This window comes from Podarcis erhardii (genome assembly GCF_964252035.2).
Source record: "Podarcis erhardii genome assembly, chromosome: 12".
Lineage (NCBI taxonomy): Eukaryota > Metazoa > Chordata > Lepidosauria > Squamata > Lacertidae > Podarcis > Podarcis erhardii.
In genome coordinates this window covers 38,474,094-38,489,291 of record NC_138513.1, presented here as the reverse complement: position 1 = coordinate 38,489,291, position 15,198 = coordinate 38,474,094, and the positions used below count along the sequence as shown (strand labels likewise).

Genomic DNA, 15,198 nt, shown 5'->3' with positions numbered 1-15,198 from the left:
CACAGCTGGTGGATTACTTCTGAACTGCCCTTTGTATAGTACAGTTTTTCAGGGGGAGAGGGGTGTTAACGTACTGCTTTACAGTGGTACCTCAGGTTACATATGCTTCAGCTTACATACGCTTCAGGTTACAGACTCCGCTAACCCAGAAGTAGTGCTTCAGGTTAAGAACTTTGCTTCAGGATAAGAACAGAAATCGTGCTCCGGCGTCGTGGCGGCAGCAGGAGGCCCCATTAGCTAAAGTGGTGCTTCAGGTTAAGAACAGTTTCAGGTTAAGTACAGACCTCCGGAGCGAATTAAGTACTTGACCCGAGGTACCACTGTATTTCAATGTTATCATCTATTTTAATGTAATAGGAAAACTCAAGCTTTCAGGTAACAATGGAAATTATTTTTTTCCGGAATGGAACTTATTTCTAAGCAGACATTATAGAAGGGTAGAGGTGGGGGAGGAGCATTGCTGGATAATATAACACTATATTCTGTCCTTTGTATAACCTTCATTTTGAAGCGATGGAAAAGCAATATTTCAGCAGCATTACAGAGCTCTAGTGCGGAAGCAACCTTAGTAGTAACTGATTTAGGTCTCACACACTTCAAAAAAAACCCGGCCTGCCATCTCCCTGCTTAAGCCTTGAAGGTTTCAGAAAGAGCCATCAAACAAAGTAGAATTTAACATCTGTAAGCTGGTTCTTTGGTGATTTACTTACCACGTACTTGGACAGATGACTGGCAATATTTCTCATGCCAATATTCAGTTGCGTCCTGTATCCAAATCCTTTCCCAAACTCAATATATTGAAGATCGTTAATTTTTTCAGCCCCTTCCAGAACGACAGTTATCAGCGCATCTAATCCTGTTTAAAATGTCAGTTGTGATTTGTAAGAGTATAACATGGAGTTTTAGAAATCAAAACACCGTCTTTCGGCATGCCCAACAACTTTGACCCGACACCCCCCTCAAAAATAAATAAATATGGTAGGTGTTATGTATTGAAGTTCTCACCCTGGCCACCAGGGGTATTGTGTATATCGTTTTCACTCAGGTCCATATAAGTTAATTTAGGCGGGAACCCCTTGGTTGTTGTTGTTACAGTGTTGACAGCCGACTGCCTATAAAAGCAGGCTGGCTGAGCTGTTTGCTGTTCAGTTGAGTTCCAGCTTACTTATAAAGAACTACCGTATTTTTTGCTCTATAAGACTCACTTTTTCCCTCCTAAAAAGTAAGGGGAAATGTGTGTGCGTCTTATGGAGCGAATGCAGGCTGCGCAGCTATCCCAGAAGCCAGAACAGCAAGAGGGATTGCTGCTTTCACTGCACAGCGATCCTTCTTGCTGTTCTGGCTTCTGAGATTCAGAATAATTTTTTTCTTGTTTTCCTCCTCCAAAAACTAGGTTCGTCTTATGGTCTGGTGCGTCTTATACAGCAAAAAATACAGTACTTGGAGAAATCTCTGTGTCATCTGCTTTGTCCACCCACTACTTAATGACAACCCTATGTTAGTTCAGCATCTTCTTCTCACAGTGGCCAGCCAGAAGCATGTGGAAAGCCCAAAAGCAGAAATTGAGTGTGGCAACACTCCACCCACTTGTGATTCCAGGGACTGACAGTCAGCGGAATACCATACCCTCCAATATGGGATGTGTGCCTTGGAAGCCAGCTGATTTGTGCATGAGCTCTGTACTAAAAGATGCACAGCTTTTGGGGCCACCAGAGTCAGCCACAAGCGCCACCAGCTCATCGGTAGAAACAGTGCCAAGAAGAAAGAAGATCATTTTTATCATATGTGGTGGGAATGTAGAGAAATTTTTAAAAAATTGGGAAATGATATACAATGAATTGAAGAAAATGTTTAAAAAGACATTTGTTTTTTTAAAAAACCCAGAAGCATTTATGTCAGGGATTGTAGGATAAGACCTGCCAAGGAAAAGAAAGAATCTATTTATGTATGCAACAACAGCAGCAAGAGTCTTGAAAGCACAAGGATGGAAGAATGAGGAAACCACAACAAAAGAACAGTGGCAAGAGAAATTGATGAACTATACAGAGCTGGCTAAACTAACATTGCGAGATAAGGACAACTGTGACTTCAAAGAAGAATGGGAACTCTTTACAAATTACTTAAAAAGGCAACTAAATGAATCGGACTCCTTGGCAGCTTTTGAATAAACATACACAAATTTATTGATTGTTAACATAGCAGATAGATAATATAAGGAATTGTACAATTTTACAGTATGCAGAGAGTAATATGTGTTGAAAAATCAGAGAGAGGAGCTGAGGGGAGTCTCGGGGAGGTGGGGGGAAAGGGGGAAAATGAATATGAGATGTTTTGATATTTTGATATGTTGAAATTGTTAATTAAAAACTTTTAAAAGAAGAAGAAATAAGATCAAACTCAGCAAAGAGGACTCGTTTGTAACATTAGATACAGGCCTTTCCCTTGTGGAAGGTGAAGCACCATTATTACATCTGCTGAGCAACCAAAGCTAATCCCCCCCCCTCTTATTTTTGTCGTTGTATCAGAAAGGCAGCCGGCCAATCTGGTTGCCAGTAAATATTGCCAGACATTTCTGAGATCGTGGTCTTTGACGACGATTGGCTCATGTCCAGGTTTGTTGATGGTGAGGATCCTATGCCCTTTTCAAATGTGTTTTTTTGGGGGGGTGGGGGGTGTTGTTTTTATTTTGATTATGTATTTTGTGGTTTTATATTTTGATTTTTTTTGGTGAACCACCCTGGGACCTCTGGGTATAGGGCGGTATATAAATTTCATAAACAATAATGAATAATTTCATAAACAATAATGATGTTGATGATTCCAGGATCAAATTCCAGGATGGCTTCTGTAATTCCATGAACGTCCCGGGCAAACAGGGACACTGGGCCTCTGTATACCTGAAGGAGCATCTCCACCCCCATCGTTCTGCCCGGACGCTGAGGTCCAGCGCCGAGGGCCTTCTGGTGATTCCCTCATTGTGAGAAGCAAAGCTACAGGAAAGCAGGCAGAGGGCCTTCTTGGTAGTGGCGCCCACCCTGTGAAACGCCCTCCCATCATCAGATGTCAAAGAGATAAACAACTACCTGACATTTAGAAGATATCTGATGCAGTCCTTTTCAGGGAAGTTTTTAATGTGTGACATTTTAATGTATTTTTAATATTTGTTGGAAGCCTCCCAGAGTGGCTGGTGAAGCCCAGCCAGATGGGCGGGGTACAAATAATAAATAATTATTGCCATTATTATTATTATTATTACTTGGAATACATCGTTTCAATTCTATTGCAATGATGAACAACAAAGGAGAGGAGACAAAAACATGTACCTTTCTTCCAATCTCCCTGTGATCTGCTATTCTAAGCAGTTTCCCCTACTTAATTCTCCTATCAGCAAAAAAAAAAAACAACAAAAAAAACAAAAAAAAAAAAAAACCACTAAGAGAAATTTGCTTCAGGCAGTGGAATGCAAGTGACATCAGATCAGAGAGAGGAAATAAGTTTGGCCAGTCCTTCCCCACGCATTTCTTCTCATGTACACAGACTTTAAATGTGAGTGGGGTAGACACTCAAATGGGTTCTTCACCATATCTAGCTTGAACCTCAGATGGAGCATTATGGCCATGGAACAGAAACATGTGGCATAAGATGCCTGGTTCATATTTCTGAGGGACCAGGGCCTGATCTGAGAAGAAGAGTTTGGATTTGATATCCCGCTTTATCACTACCCTAAGGAGACTCAAAGCGGCTAACATTCTCCTTTCCCTTCCTCCCTGAGAGACTTCAGAGAAGTGTGACTGGCCCAAGGTCACCCAGCAGCTGCATGTGGAGGAATGGAGACCCGGTTCACCAGATTACGAGTCCACCGCTCTTAACCCCTACACCACACTGAGGTCACAGGATGCAACCACCTTACTGAATCTGCACAGGTTTAGGTCTAGACAGTGTCTGGATGGGGGGACCATCTGATGCCTTGAGTTCCATGATTAAAGGAAAGTGGGTAAAAATTTAATAGATCAATAATCACAATAATAAATGAGACTTCAGCCTTTTTGCAGAGTTTCGAGGAACACTTGTCAAATGTCCCATCCTACAGAAATTCCATGCCTCTTTCAAAACTGTCACTCACATTTGCTCTCCTGAATTCTCTGTTTCCTGACTCTCGAATGCCGAGAAATTTCTTACTTCCTTTCACCGCCCAGCAGCCTTTATATGTCGATCGTATTGATTCCATCAAACTCACCACATACCTTTTTTCTTGAGCTCTTCTGATTTCTGTTCCAGGATTTCCACGTCGTCGTCCAGGCCATCTGAAAATACAAGGAGCACCTAGAGGAAAGTAAAAACAACAACAATGGTTTGTAAATGTATTAAAATTATACAATATATTGTCGGCTTTTAGTAGGTCAGGATGAAGCTGGAGAGCTTACCTTTCTTCGATCGGCAGATTTGATCTGGAATGTTTCCCAAAGTGAATCCAAAAAGTCTGCATTAAGGTGGGATGCATTCTTGACAGTGGTGCCCACAAGACTGTTCAAGAGTTTTTCACTATCAATTTGGAACTTTGATGTCACCTGCGGTTCTGTGTTTTTCACCTTCAGTGCCACACTGGTTTGCGACTGTGACCCTGCATTGCAGCTCACGCCTGTTAAGGATGTGAGGGCATTTATAATTTTTGGAAGGTAGGTTTCCAGCTGCGACTGTCCGTGGAATATATGGTCACCATGACTTTGGGAGGAGACATCTATTCCCACAACAACATCCACGAAGCATGCTGTTTTATGAAGAAGAGAAAAGACCACCAAATTACTAAACACAAGGGATAGTTACTTGGAGGGGAGAAAATGAAAGTGAAAGACAGAAGGTGAGAGAGATATGGATTGAGGCTAATAATCACTGGGAACCCCACAATTGTAAAAGGAGATCTAGGGGACAATCAATATCAAAAGAGCTAAAAAAATAAGACCATTTGAGCGAGCGAACGAATGAATCCTTCATTGCTCTGTTCCATGACAAATATTTCGTCTACCGTATTTTTTGCTCTATAAGACTCACTTTTTCCCTCCTAAAAAGTAAGGGGAGAAGTGTGTGAGTCTTATGGAGCGAATGCAGGCTGCGCAGCTATTCCAGAAGCCAGAACAGCAAGAGGGATCGCTGCACAGTGAAAGCAGCAATCCCTTTTGCTGTTCTGGCTATTCCAGAAGCCAGAACAGCAAAAGGGATTGCTGCTTTCACTGTGCAGCGATCCCTCTTGCTGTTCTTGCTTCTGAGATTCAGAATATTTTTTCTCTTGTTTTCCTCCTCCAAAAACTAGGTGCGTCTTATGGTCTGGTGCGTCTTATAGAGCGAAAAATACGGTAGCTCTGCAAGTGGTTCTTGACAGTTATCTAGATGAGTTGATAAGCAATGGGTCAAAGTTGCATTCTGGTATGGGGAAACATATAACACTGAGCAGGGGGAGGGGAGTTTTATTCAATGCCCCCCACAATAAGACATTTATGGATCACACATTGATCAACACAGTGGTACCTCGGTTTTCGAACATAATCCATTCCGGAAGACTGTTGGACTTCTGAAACATTCTAAAACCGAGGCGCAAAGGGTGGCTTGCAAATTTACAGAGATAATTGAGAAAAATACAGTGGTACCTCAGCGGAGGCCATTCAACCTCCGAGGCACGTTCGAAAATGCAAGTGTTTACTTCTGGGTTTTTGGCGTTCAAAAACTGAAACGTTCAACTTCCAAGATGCTCAAAAACTAAGGTACCATTGTATCTAACTTTTAGCATTTAGAATCAGGTACATGGACACCAGTGATTAGATCAGGCATCCCCAAACTTAGCCCTCCAGCTGTTTGGGGACTACAATTCCCGCCATCCCTGACCACTGGTCCTGTTAGCTAAGCATGATGGGAGTTGTAGTCCCAAAACAGTTGGAGGGCTGAGTTTGGGGGTGCCTGGATTAGATTGAGGGATGGACCACCATATATCCCACTTTCCCCGAGGCCCCAAGATTAGGGGATTGACTTGAATTCTTGAAGTGGGGATACTTACTTGTTTTATCTTCTTCCTCACAAATATCATCAACTAGTCTTTTTTTAATTACCTTCAGTTCGCTGAAATTATCAACTGTGTATTTCCTATCTGAGGAGCCGGCTATCTGACTAAGCTGCAAATGGTCGATTTTCCCTACTCCTATGGCATATATGTCAACACCTCTCTTTCTCAGATCTTCGGATGCTTTCACAACTTTGTCATGTGACCGGCCATCTGTGATCACCAGCAAAATCTGTTGGATGTTTTCGTTTACTCTGCTGCCACCTTCTGGTGTAAAGTAGTGCTTCACCCTCCCGAGAGCGGCACCGATGTAGGTCTGGAGTCCTTCCATCTGTCGGATGCGTCCGATTTTTGTTTCAAGTTCTGATTTGACTGGGAAAATATCCAGGCTGAATTCTTCCCTGTACCTGTCACTGTACTGAGCGATACCAACTTGTACGTTGTGGCCGGTGTCAAAGGGATGAACTACGTCTTGCAAAAAACTCTTCATCTTGTTGAAGTCGCTGTCGCTTATGCTGTTAGAGCCGTCAATCAGGAACACAAGATCTGCCGGAATTCCACATTCTGCAAGGGAGGAGTGGGAGCGGAGAACAAAATAGGTTATTGTCAGGGAACTGCTATCAGCTCAGAGTCGAGAGGTGGAAGGGCAGTTGTGTTACAGGGAGCCTCTGAAGATCTTGCGAAGCAGTTCTTCCTCTGGCGAGGAGGGAAGCCCCACCTTCAGTGGAGAGGGGGTGCAAGGACCAGAAGATGCTAGGGAGAGCCTCAACACCGAGCCTGAGCAAAGCGGAGGGGAGGCGAGTCCCCCTTTGCCAGTGCCCATTCTGCACAGTAGTCTTCGGCGCAGAGAGGGGAGGAGAAGGTTGGGGGTCACACAGCTGTTTTGCTGGGGAAGGTATAAGGGCCGCCCACTCCCAGATTCTGCTAGCGACTGAGCAGAAATGGTCTTGCGACGCTCTGCACTGTAAATAGTTTGTACAGATAATAAAGCCTGGAAAAGACAGGTTGGAGTCTTGCCTGTTTGCTCCCGAGCAACCATATCAGCACCTGACAGTTATATTCATAGACCAGGGCATCTCAAAATAAGAAGAGAGAACACGAAGGGGAAACAGGTTTAGGAGAATAATGTAATAATACACAAACACTTTGACATTCCTGGCTGTGTGTTAGCTCATATTCCTATAGGTATTTTGCTACATCACCTTAATTGTGAAGGATGCTTTCAGTCCCTAAGGAAGTACACTTACAAGGAGATATGAATTTCCCCCTCAAGGGTTTCTGGCTCACACTTTCTGCATTGGCTATGATTAGAGGAACAAAATAACACAATTGTCTAGATGGAACCTTGGACTCCACTGTCAGATGACATGCAAGTGTTTCAACTAACTCAACTAACTCCTGTAATCCTGCAAAATGGCTGCGTCCCCGTGAATGTAAGGAAGCATATTGTGTGCAATGTCCAATTAAGTTCTAGACTTGATCCATTGAAACCAACGGACTTATCTTAAATGCACTGATTTCAATGGGCCTATTCGGCATGAGACTAATATTGGAGAGCACCCTTTATCTTTGGGTATACAGTGGTACCTTGGTTGTTGTACTTAATCCGTTCCGGGGGTCTGTTCGACTCCTGGAACTGTTTGAAAACCAAGGTGCAGCTTCCGGTTGGCTGCAGGAGCTTCCTGCACTCAGTCGGAAGCCACAGAAATCACGTCAGACGTTCAGCTTCTGAAAAAGTTCGCAAACCGGAATGCAGACTTCCGGGTTGGCAGCATTCAGGAGCCAATTTGTTTGGGAGCCAAGCTGTTCGACAACCAAGGTACCACAGTACATCTAAATGGAAAATACAAGCAGCACAATACAGAGCAGCATTGAAGAAGGAGGAGGAGGAGGAGGAGGAGGAGGAGGGGGGGGGTAGTTTGGATTTGATATCCCGTTTTATCACTACCCAAATAAGTCTCAAAGCGGCTAACATTCTCCTTTCCCTTTCTCCCCCACAACAAACACTCTGTGAGGTGAGTGAGGCTGAGAGACTTCAAAGAAGTGTGACTAGCCCAAGGTCACCCAGCAGCTGCATGTGGTGGAGCGGAGACGCAAACCTGGTTCCCTAGATTACTAGTCTACTGCTCTTAACCACTACACCACACTGGCTCTCAGTTTCAGCGAGTAATGTTATGCAATTCTAAATAGGTGCAACCCTCATTGTACAAAGGAAGACTCACCTTTGAGTAAACATGACTAGGATTGCACTGAGAATTGGAATATTTCAATTTAGCTGATTCTGTGCGCCATCTTTACTGGTTTGTGGATTAGCCCTTGAAACTAAAAAGTGACGTATTTTTATGTGGGTTTTTGGGGGAGGGAATCTTCTTTATCACTTTGATCTAAAGGAAGACGCTTTGGCCAATGTGTTGGAGCGGTTAGAGTGTTGGGCTGGGGCCCTGAGAGACAAAAGTTAAAGATTCAGTCATGAAGCTCAGTGGATTGCTTTGGGTTGCTCTCTGTCTCTCCTCACAAGTTGTTGTGAGGATAGAATGGAAAGCAAGAGAACCATATACGCCACCTTGAGCTCAGTGAAGGAAAGGTGAGAAATAGCAATGATAATGATGATGTTCTTCATATGAAGAACAGAGAATCTGAGAAACGGATTATTAAAAACGCGTGAGGCAAACAGTGGAAGTCTTTTAAAAAACAACAACTCTTTTTAAGGTAGATAAGGACAAGATGAAATTATACAACTGAATATAAATATAGATGGGAAACGGCTATGTATAGTGAATACTTCTCTACTTTAATAAAAAATGTTCACCTATGATCCTTTTCTTTTACTTCTTAATTTTTTCCTTATTCTTTCTTTTCTTTTTTTCTGATATCTTTCATTTCACTCCTTTATTGTGAATAGCCTTTTATAGAGGTATAAATAACTGTAAATATGAAAAGAGACAAAGTATTCTCTAATTTTTTTCCCTTGGTTATATGTATTTTCTTTTTCTTTTGTATTTTCTTTTGTTGTAAATATGTGTGTTTTCTAATTTGTACTTAATAAAAAAAAATTAAAAACTAAAACAATGATGATGATGATGATATAGCTACCTACCTGGTTTCGAAACACTGCATATATTGTCAGACAATTTGGGATACAGGTGTTTCAGTCCTTCAAACGAATTGACATAGAAGTATTTGTCTTCTGATCCTGCCATGGTCAAGAGCTCCCCAGGCTTGGCTCTTTCTATCCCGATGGCATAGATGACAATGCCATGTGCCCTGAGTTTCCTGGACACTTCATCAAGTTCTGCTGCATCATGGGAGTCCCCGTCGGTAATCACTATAAGAACCTGGGGGACACTGCGGCGCTTGCGGCTGCCGTGCTCCTCTGAGAAAAGGCCTTCTGAATACCTCAGAGCCTTGGCTGTGTAGGTCGTTGTCCCAATAGGCTTATCATTCTGGATAGCCTTAATGATTTCCGATTTCGTGCTGTAGGTGTTGAGAAAGAAAAAGGTTTCTGGCTCGGCAGAATATTTGACAGCTCCAAACTGAACTCGGTCCTGGCTGACATCCGATTTCTTCACCAAAGCGATCATGAAGTCTTTCATAATGTCGTATTCTCTGGGATCGATGCTTCCAGAACCATCAATGACGAAAACAATATCTAGGCGTTCGATTCTCCTGCACTCTGAAAGAATAACAGTGAGAATTGGTCACTAATGTGTGCCCTAGACAAATCTTCATAGCAGTTTCCCTCTGTTGCACGTAGGGGTGGAGAAATTTGTGACTTTCAATTCTCGTGGTTTCTCATGTTTACAAAGTTAGACTCCACATTTCTGCAACAATTTGTGAATTTTAGTTGCAACAATCACCCGGAAAATTCATCAACATTTTTGCTCGAATTTCTCATAAGAAACACATTTTATATGCAGCTTTGAGTAATATACATGTTTTTGCAAGCAACGTATCCCCTGCTATGATGCACTCTGTATGTTATCTTCAATAATATATGGATTTGTATGCATACTTCACATGTGCATTTTTGGACACATTCTTGGCTGCAGGATTGCAAAATTCAGAGAAGTGGCACTTTTGAAGGATTGCTGCATTTCAGCTCTCCTTTTGCTTCAGGAAGTGCAAATTAAGTAAGGTTGCATTCAGGTGTGAAGTGAATTTCTCCTCCATCCTTAACTGCAAACAAGACTTGAAGAAGAAGAAGAAGAAGAAGAGGAGGAGGAGGAGGAGGAGGAGGAGGAGGAGGAGGAGGAGTTGTTTGGATTTGATATCCCGCTTTATCACTCCCCTAAGGAGTCTCAAAGTGGCTAACATTTTCCTTTCCCTTCCTCCCCCACAACAAACACTCTGTGAGGTGAGTGGGGCTGAGAGACTTCAGAGAAGTGTGACTGGCCCAAGGTCACCCAGCAGCTGCATGTGGAGGAGCGGAGACGCGAACCCGGTTCACCAGATTACGAGTCTACCACCCTTAACCACTACACCACACTGGCTCTCTAGTTTAGTTGCAAGCTATTCCAAGATCTTCATCAAACACACTATTTAAGGTCATGCAATTTAAAGCTATAAATATGCACAGTTGTATGTCAAAGCCTTATGCCAGGACTGCTGGGAGGCAGATGGACACACCTGCTTTGGATGATAAATTCTGAGTACCCTTAAAGAATATCAGTGTGTCCACTGATTCTTTTATTACGATATCTAATTTCTTAATCAACTAGAGTCACCAGAATGCTTGCAATGAAGGGCATCCCTAGCCTAGAGCATGATGGGATATGGTAGGTTGGAGAGGATGTTAGAATTCCTGCTCCATGATGGCTGAGCTCCTGACAGAGGAGACACACTAAGATTAGGGGGAATTCAGTCACTAGGGCACAAGGCAATCTTAGATGGTTTGAAGCTGAAGTCGAATGCAGAGGACTTTTTACGCTGCCTCTAATCCTCTCTGAAAGTGGTCCTCAAAGCTTTTAGAAAACTTGAACCAATTTATTATCTTACAGAACCAACAGGCTTCCTCTTATGATCTGAATTCACAGGATTGTTCCCATTAAAAAGGGGGGGGGGAATAAACACTGGAAATAACAGTCCCTGGTAAGTATGGGACTTGTTTGTTTGCTTACCTAACCCTGAACATTGAGCAGATATGAGCACAAATCTTTCCCATATTATGATCTTGGCCACAGGAATAATTTATAGGGACTCTCTTCTGAACCAACATTTTGACATGAGCCAACACCTTTATTAAGGCTTGAAATATAAGGTTTTGTCTCGGCTAAACCTGTTCCCTAACAGGGCTATTAACACCATTTGAATACTTACATTATCATCTGGGCCTTATCAAAGTGGCTCGATGTTCTAACATACTCCTTATTCTTCCTTACATGTGGTTGTGTTTATGTCTCTCAAAGGAGACTTTATAAAATAAGCCCTCTCTTCCGCACCATGTGTTTTAGTTTAACAAGACAGCTTTATCTGCAGCAGTAAAAGGGTTGGATCCAAAGAACCGGGAGAGGAAAATAAATAGCTGCAAGTGCTGTTCCATGAACACTTGCAGTGCTATAACTGACAGCTGGGATAGCTCAGTCGGTAGAGCATGAGACTCTTAATCTCAGGGTAAAGCCCCACATTGGGCAAATGATTCCTGCATTGCAGGGGGTTGGACTAGATGACCATCACGGTCCCTTCAAACTCTACGTTGCTATGATTCTATGGTTTATGAATAGGTAAAGTAAATGTAAAGGGACCCCTGACCATTAGGTCCAGTCGTGACCGACTCTGGGGTTGCGTGCTCATCTCACTCTATAGGCCGAGGGAGCCAGCGTTTGTCCGCAGACAGCTTCCAGGTCATGTGGCCAGCATGACTAAGCCGCTTCTGGCGAACCAGAGCAGCGCACGGAAATGCCGTTTACCTTCCCGCCGGAGCGGTACCTATTTATCTACTTGCACTTTGACGTGCTTTCGAACTGTTAGGTTGGCAGGAGCAGGGACCGAGCAACGGGAGCTCACTCCGTCGCGGGGATTCGAACCGCCGACCTTCTGATCGGCAAGTCCTAGGCTCTGTGGTTTAACCCACAGCGCCACCCACATCCCTATGAATAGGTAGGTTGGGTTTGATAGCAATTCTCATCCTTCCACCTGTGCCAAGGGTCCTGAGAAAGCAAAGATGCACCACAAAACCGCATGGTGTTCTCCTTTTCACCTGTACTCTCAGTAACATCAGTTCAAAGCCATAGGGCGAAAAATAGAGAAGGAATAAGAGGACAAGGGGAATTATTCTGAAGGGACTTTCCTTCAGTGTGACAGATGACAAAATGAGCAGAGTTACTACAGTGCTACAGTGACTTCCCTCCTTCCAACTCAAGAGGCCAGAAAAACCTTCAAAACTTTTTCTGCGCTGTGTGATTCTGGGACAACAAACTTGGAAAGGTGCCATCTGAAACCATGCCAATATACATACAGATTGGTGTATTCATTGAAAGCTGCTGTACACTCTGTTGTCTAAAATGTATAAAATATTATTGGAATGGGAGACAAAGTAAAATCCTCAATGATACACTGGGCAATAGATATCGGTCATAATATAGACATGGAAGCACAGGAACGATTGTGGAATATGGATATAAAATTTACAGCATGTTATGGTCTAAGATAAAATTATATGAAAACGCTATATCATTGGTATCTAACACTGAGTATACTGGCAAAAATGTATAAATCTAAATCAAACAAGTGTTGGAAATGTAAAGAGAAAGAAGGTTCTTTTTATCATATGTGGTGGTCTTGTAGTAAGGTTAAAGCTTGCTGGGAAATGATATGCAATGAATTGAAAAGGATGTATTTAAAATCACTTTTTTAAAAAATCTCCAGCTTTTCTTTGGGGAATTATAGGGACAGAACTACCTAAATTGTATGGAAATTTATTTATGTATGCTACTACAGTGGAATAGAAGTGGAAAGAAGCAGAAGTTGCAGTAAAGGAAGAATGGATACAAAAACTTGTGCAGAAATGGCGAAACTTACCAGAAGAATAGGAAATCAAGATTGCAAACCTTTTTATAAAAGAATGGAAATGGTTTACTGAATATTTACAAGCCAACTGGAAACAGATAAAAACAGTGGCAGGATTATTGTAATAACCTGCAGTTTCATAAGAGTATATATTTAAAGTAGATTATAAAACGAGCAAATTCAATGAATTCGGATATGCAGAAGATTTTAAAAAATAATAATTAAGGAACCACAGAAAGAGGGGGAAGGAAGTCAAACTCTGAAATGTTAAATTGATTGTAAAACTAATGAAATGCATAAACTTGAAATCAAGTGGAAAAACTTTTTAAAAAAGAAAGCTACTGTACACTCACCGTCGTACGGACTGCATATTCCAAAGAGGATCTCACGTTCTAAGTGCTTCAGAACGTCGAAGTCCTCCACATAAAACACCATTTCAGGCTTTCCACTTATCTCCACCAGCTGAGTTTTATTTGCGCTGAACACCCCCAAGGAGTAGATGACAACACTTTGCTCTCTTAAAGCTTCTGCAGGTCCTCTCACCTCATCCTGCGCTTCCCCATCGGTGATCAGAATCAGGATTTTCTTGACATGGGGCCGTGCCCCTTTGGTGGGCTTAAAATAATCGGACACGAATCGCAATGCTTCCCCTGTGAGCGTGTTCTGTCCCATAGGAGACATTCTCCCAATGGCATCAACAATGTCTCTCTGCGATGAGTAGTGGTTGAGACGGAATTCTTCTTGGCTTCTGCCACTGAACTGCACAGCACCAATGTGCACTCTGTCGGGACCAATGTCAGATTTGCTCACTAGGTCCATCATGAAGTCCTTCATTTTCACGAAGTTCTCAGGGCCTATACTGCTGGAGCTGTCCACCAGAAACAGAACATCAGCTTTCTTCTCTTTGCAGGCTGTTAGCAGAAAAACATGAACACATATGGATGAGAGATGGCCACAACAAAGATAGCTGTGATGGCCAGGGATTTGGACTCGGACGCTGAACCTGAGGGATCCCAGCCTGCACAGGATTCCCCACCTCCAGGACCAGCTGAGCCGGGGCTGGGGCCTGAGACTGAAGGGTCCTCACCTATGCTGGATCCTCAGGTGCAGGCATCAGCTGAGTCTGCTCTGGCTCCTGAGGTGATGGAGGACCCATTTTCTGCAAGTGCTCCACTCTCAGCCCCGTCAGAGGAAGCTGAGGTTGCCTCTGGGTCTGGTAACCCTCCAGCCTCTCCTGAGCTGCAGAGGCTCAGGGCAGAGAGGCGGAGGGAACTAAGTTCCCGCAGGAGGAGTGCTCGCCTCCAGGCCAGGAGAGGCGAGTCACCAGAGGATTGGAGCCGCCCTATGCCTCGGGGCAGATAAAAGCCGGCCAGCCCCAGTCCCAAGTTGCGGGAGCAACATTATGGGTTGCTAGTTCCTGCCTGAACCCTGACCTGCTTTCCTGCCTGAGCTCCTGGCCTGCCCTGGCTCCCTGCTTGCAAGCCTGTTCCTGACTTCACCTGACTCCCTGCCCTGCACCCAGCTTCAGCTACTACGGACTGCCTCCACGTTGCACCTCTGACCACGGACCGGACTTGGACCTCGCCTCTCGGGTAACCCATGAGACCAGCACAATAGCATTGCAAAACTGAAGCCAAAAGGAAACACAACACTGTGCAGAGCTGAGTGCACTGCTGAAAAGCACTAATACATGACCATCACCCCTGCTCAACCACGAAGCCCACTGTGCAATATTGAGCCAGTCTCTCTCTCTCAGCCTAACCTACCCCGCAGGGTTGAAATTCTACTCAATAATGATCCAGAGCAGAACTCCAACGTATAGATGGAAGTGTGAAAACTTAAACATGTTGCAGGAATCCCGAAAAATAGACCAGAGGCAATTATAAAGCAGAAACAGGATATTAATCTCTCTTTGGTTCACCTGAAAATCTATCCATATAGCATCCTGTCAATGTCTTATGGGACAGTTTTGGATCTTTTCCCTGAAGCATTTCCCCCTAGCAATTTATTGTATGTCTGCAAATCTCTTTTTCTTTTTTTCTTTTTTTCAAGTATGCCAGTATCTCCTAAGCACATTTGGGCTATTTAAGAGCAGGCATTCTCCCCTGAAATTTAAAAGTAAAATATAAGATGATTCTTCTTAC

At 43.3% G+C, this 15,198-nt stretch overlaps 1 protein-coding gene across 1 annotated transcript in view; it reads right to left on the bottom strand.

The window, feature by feature from the left end:
* LOC309352962 (collagen alpha-6(VI) chain-like) overlaps positions 1 to 15,198 on the bottom strand; it is a 66,125-nt gene that overhangs the window by 39,224 nt on the left and 11,703 nt on the right. The window contains exons 5-10 of the mRNA XM_081881786.1: positions 13,408 to 13,965; positions 9,147 to 9,722; positions 6,047 to 6,613; positions 4,425 to 4,768; positions 4,245 to 4,323; positions 711 to 856 (exon numbers count right to left, since the gene is read on the bottom strand). Of these exons, the coding sequence (XP_081737912.1) occupies positions 711 to 856; positions 4,245 to 4,323; positions 4,425 to 4,768; positions 6,047 to 6,613; positions 9,147 to 9,722; positions 13,408 to 13,965 (2,270 nt within the window). The remainder of the gene's footprint in view (positions 1 to 710; positions 857 to 4,244; positions 4,324 to 4,424; positions 4,769 to 6,046; positions 6,614 to 9,146; positions 9,723 to 13,407; positions 13,966 to 15,198) is intronic.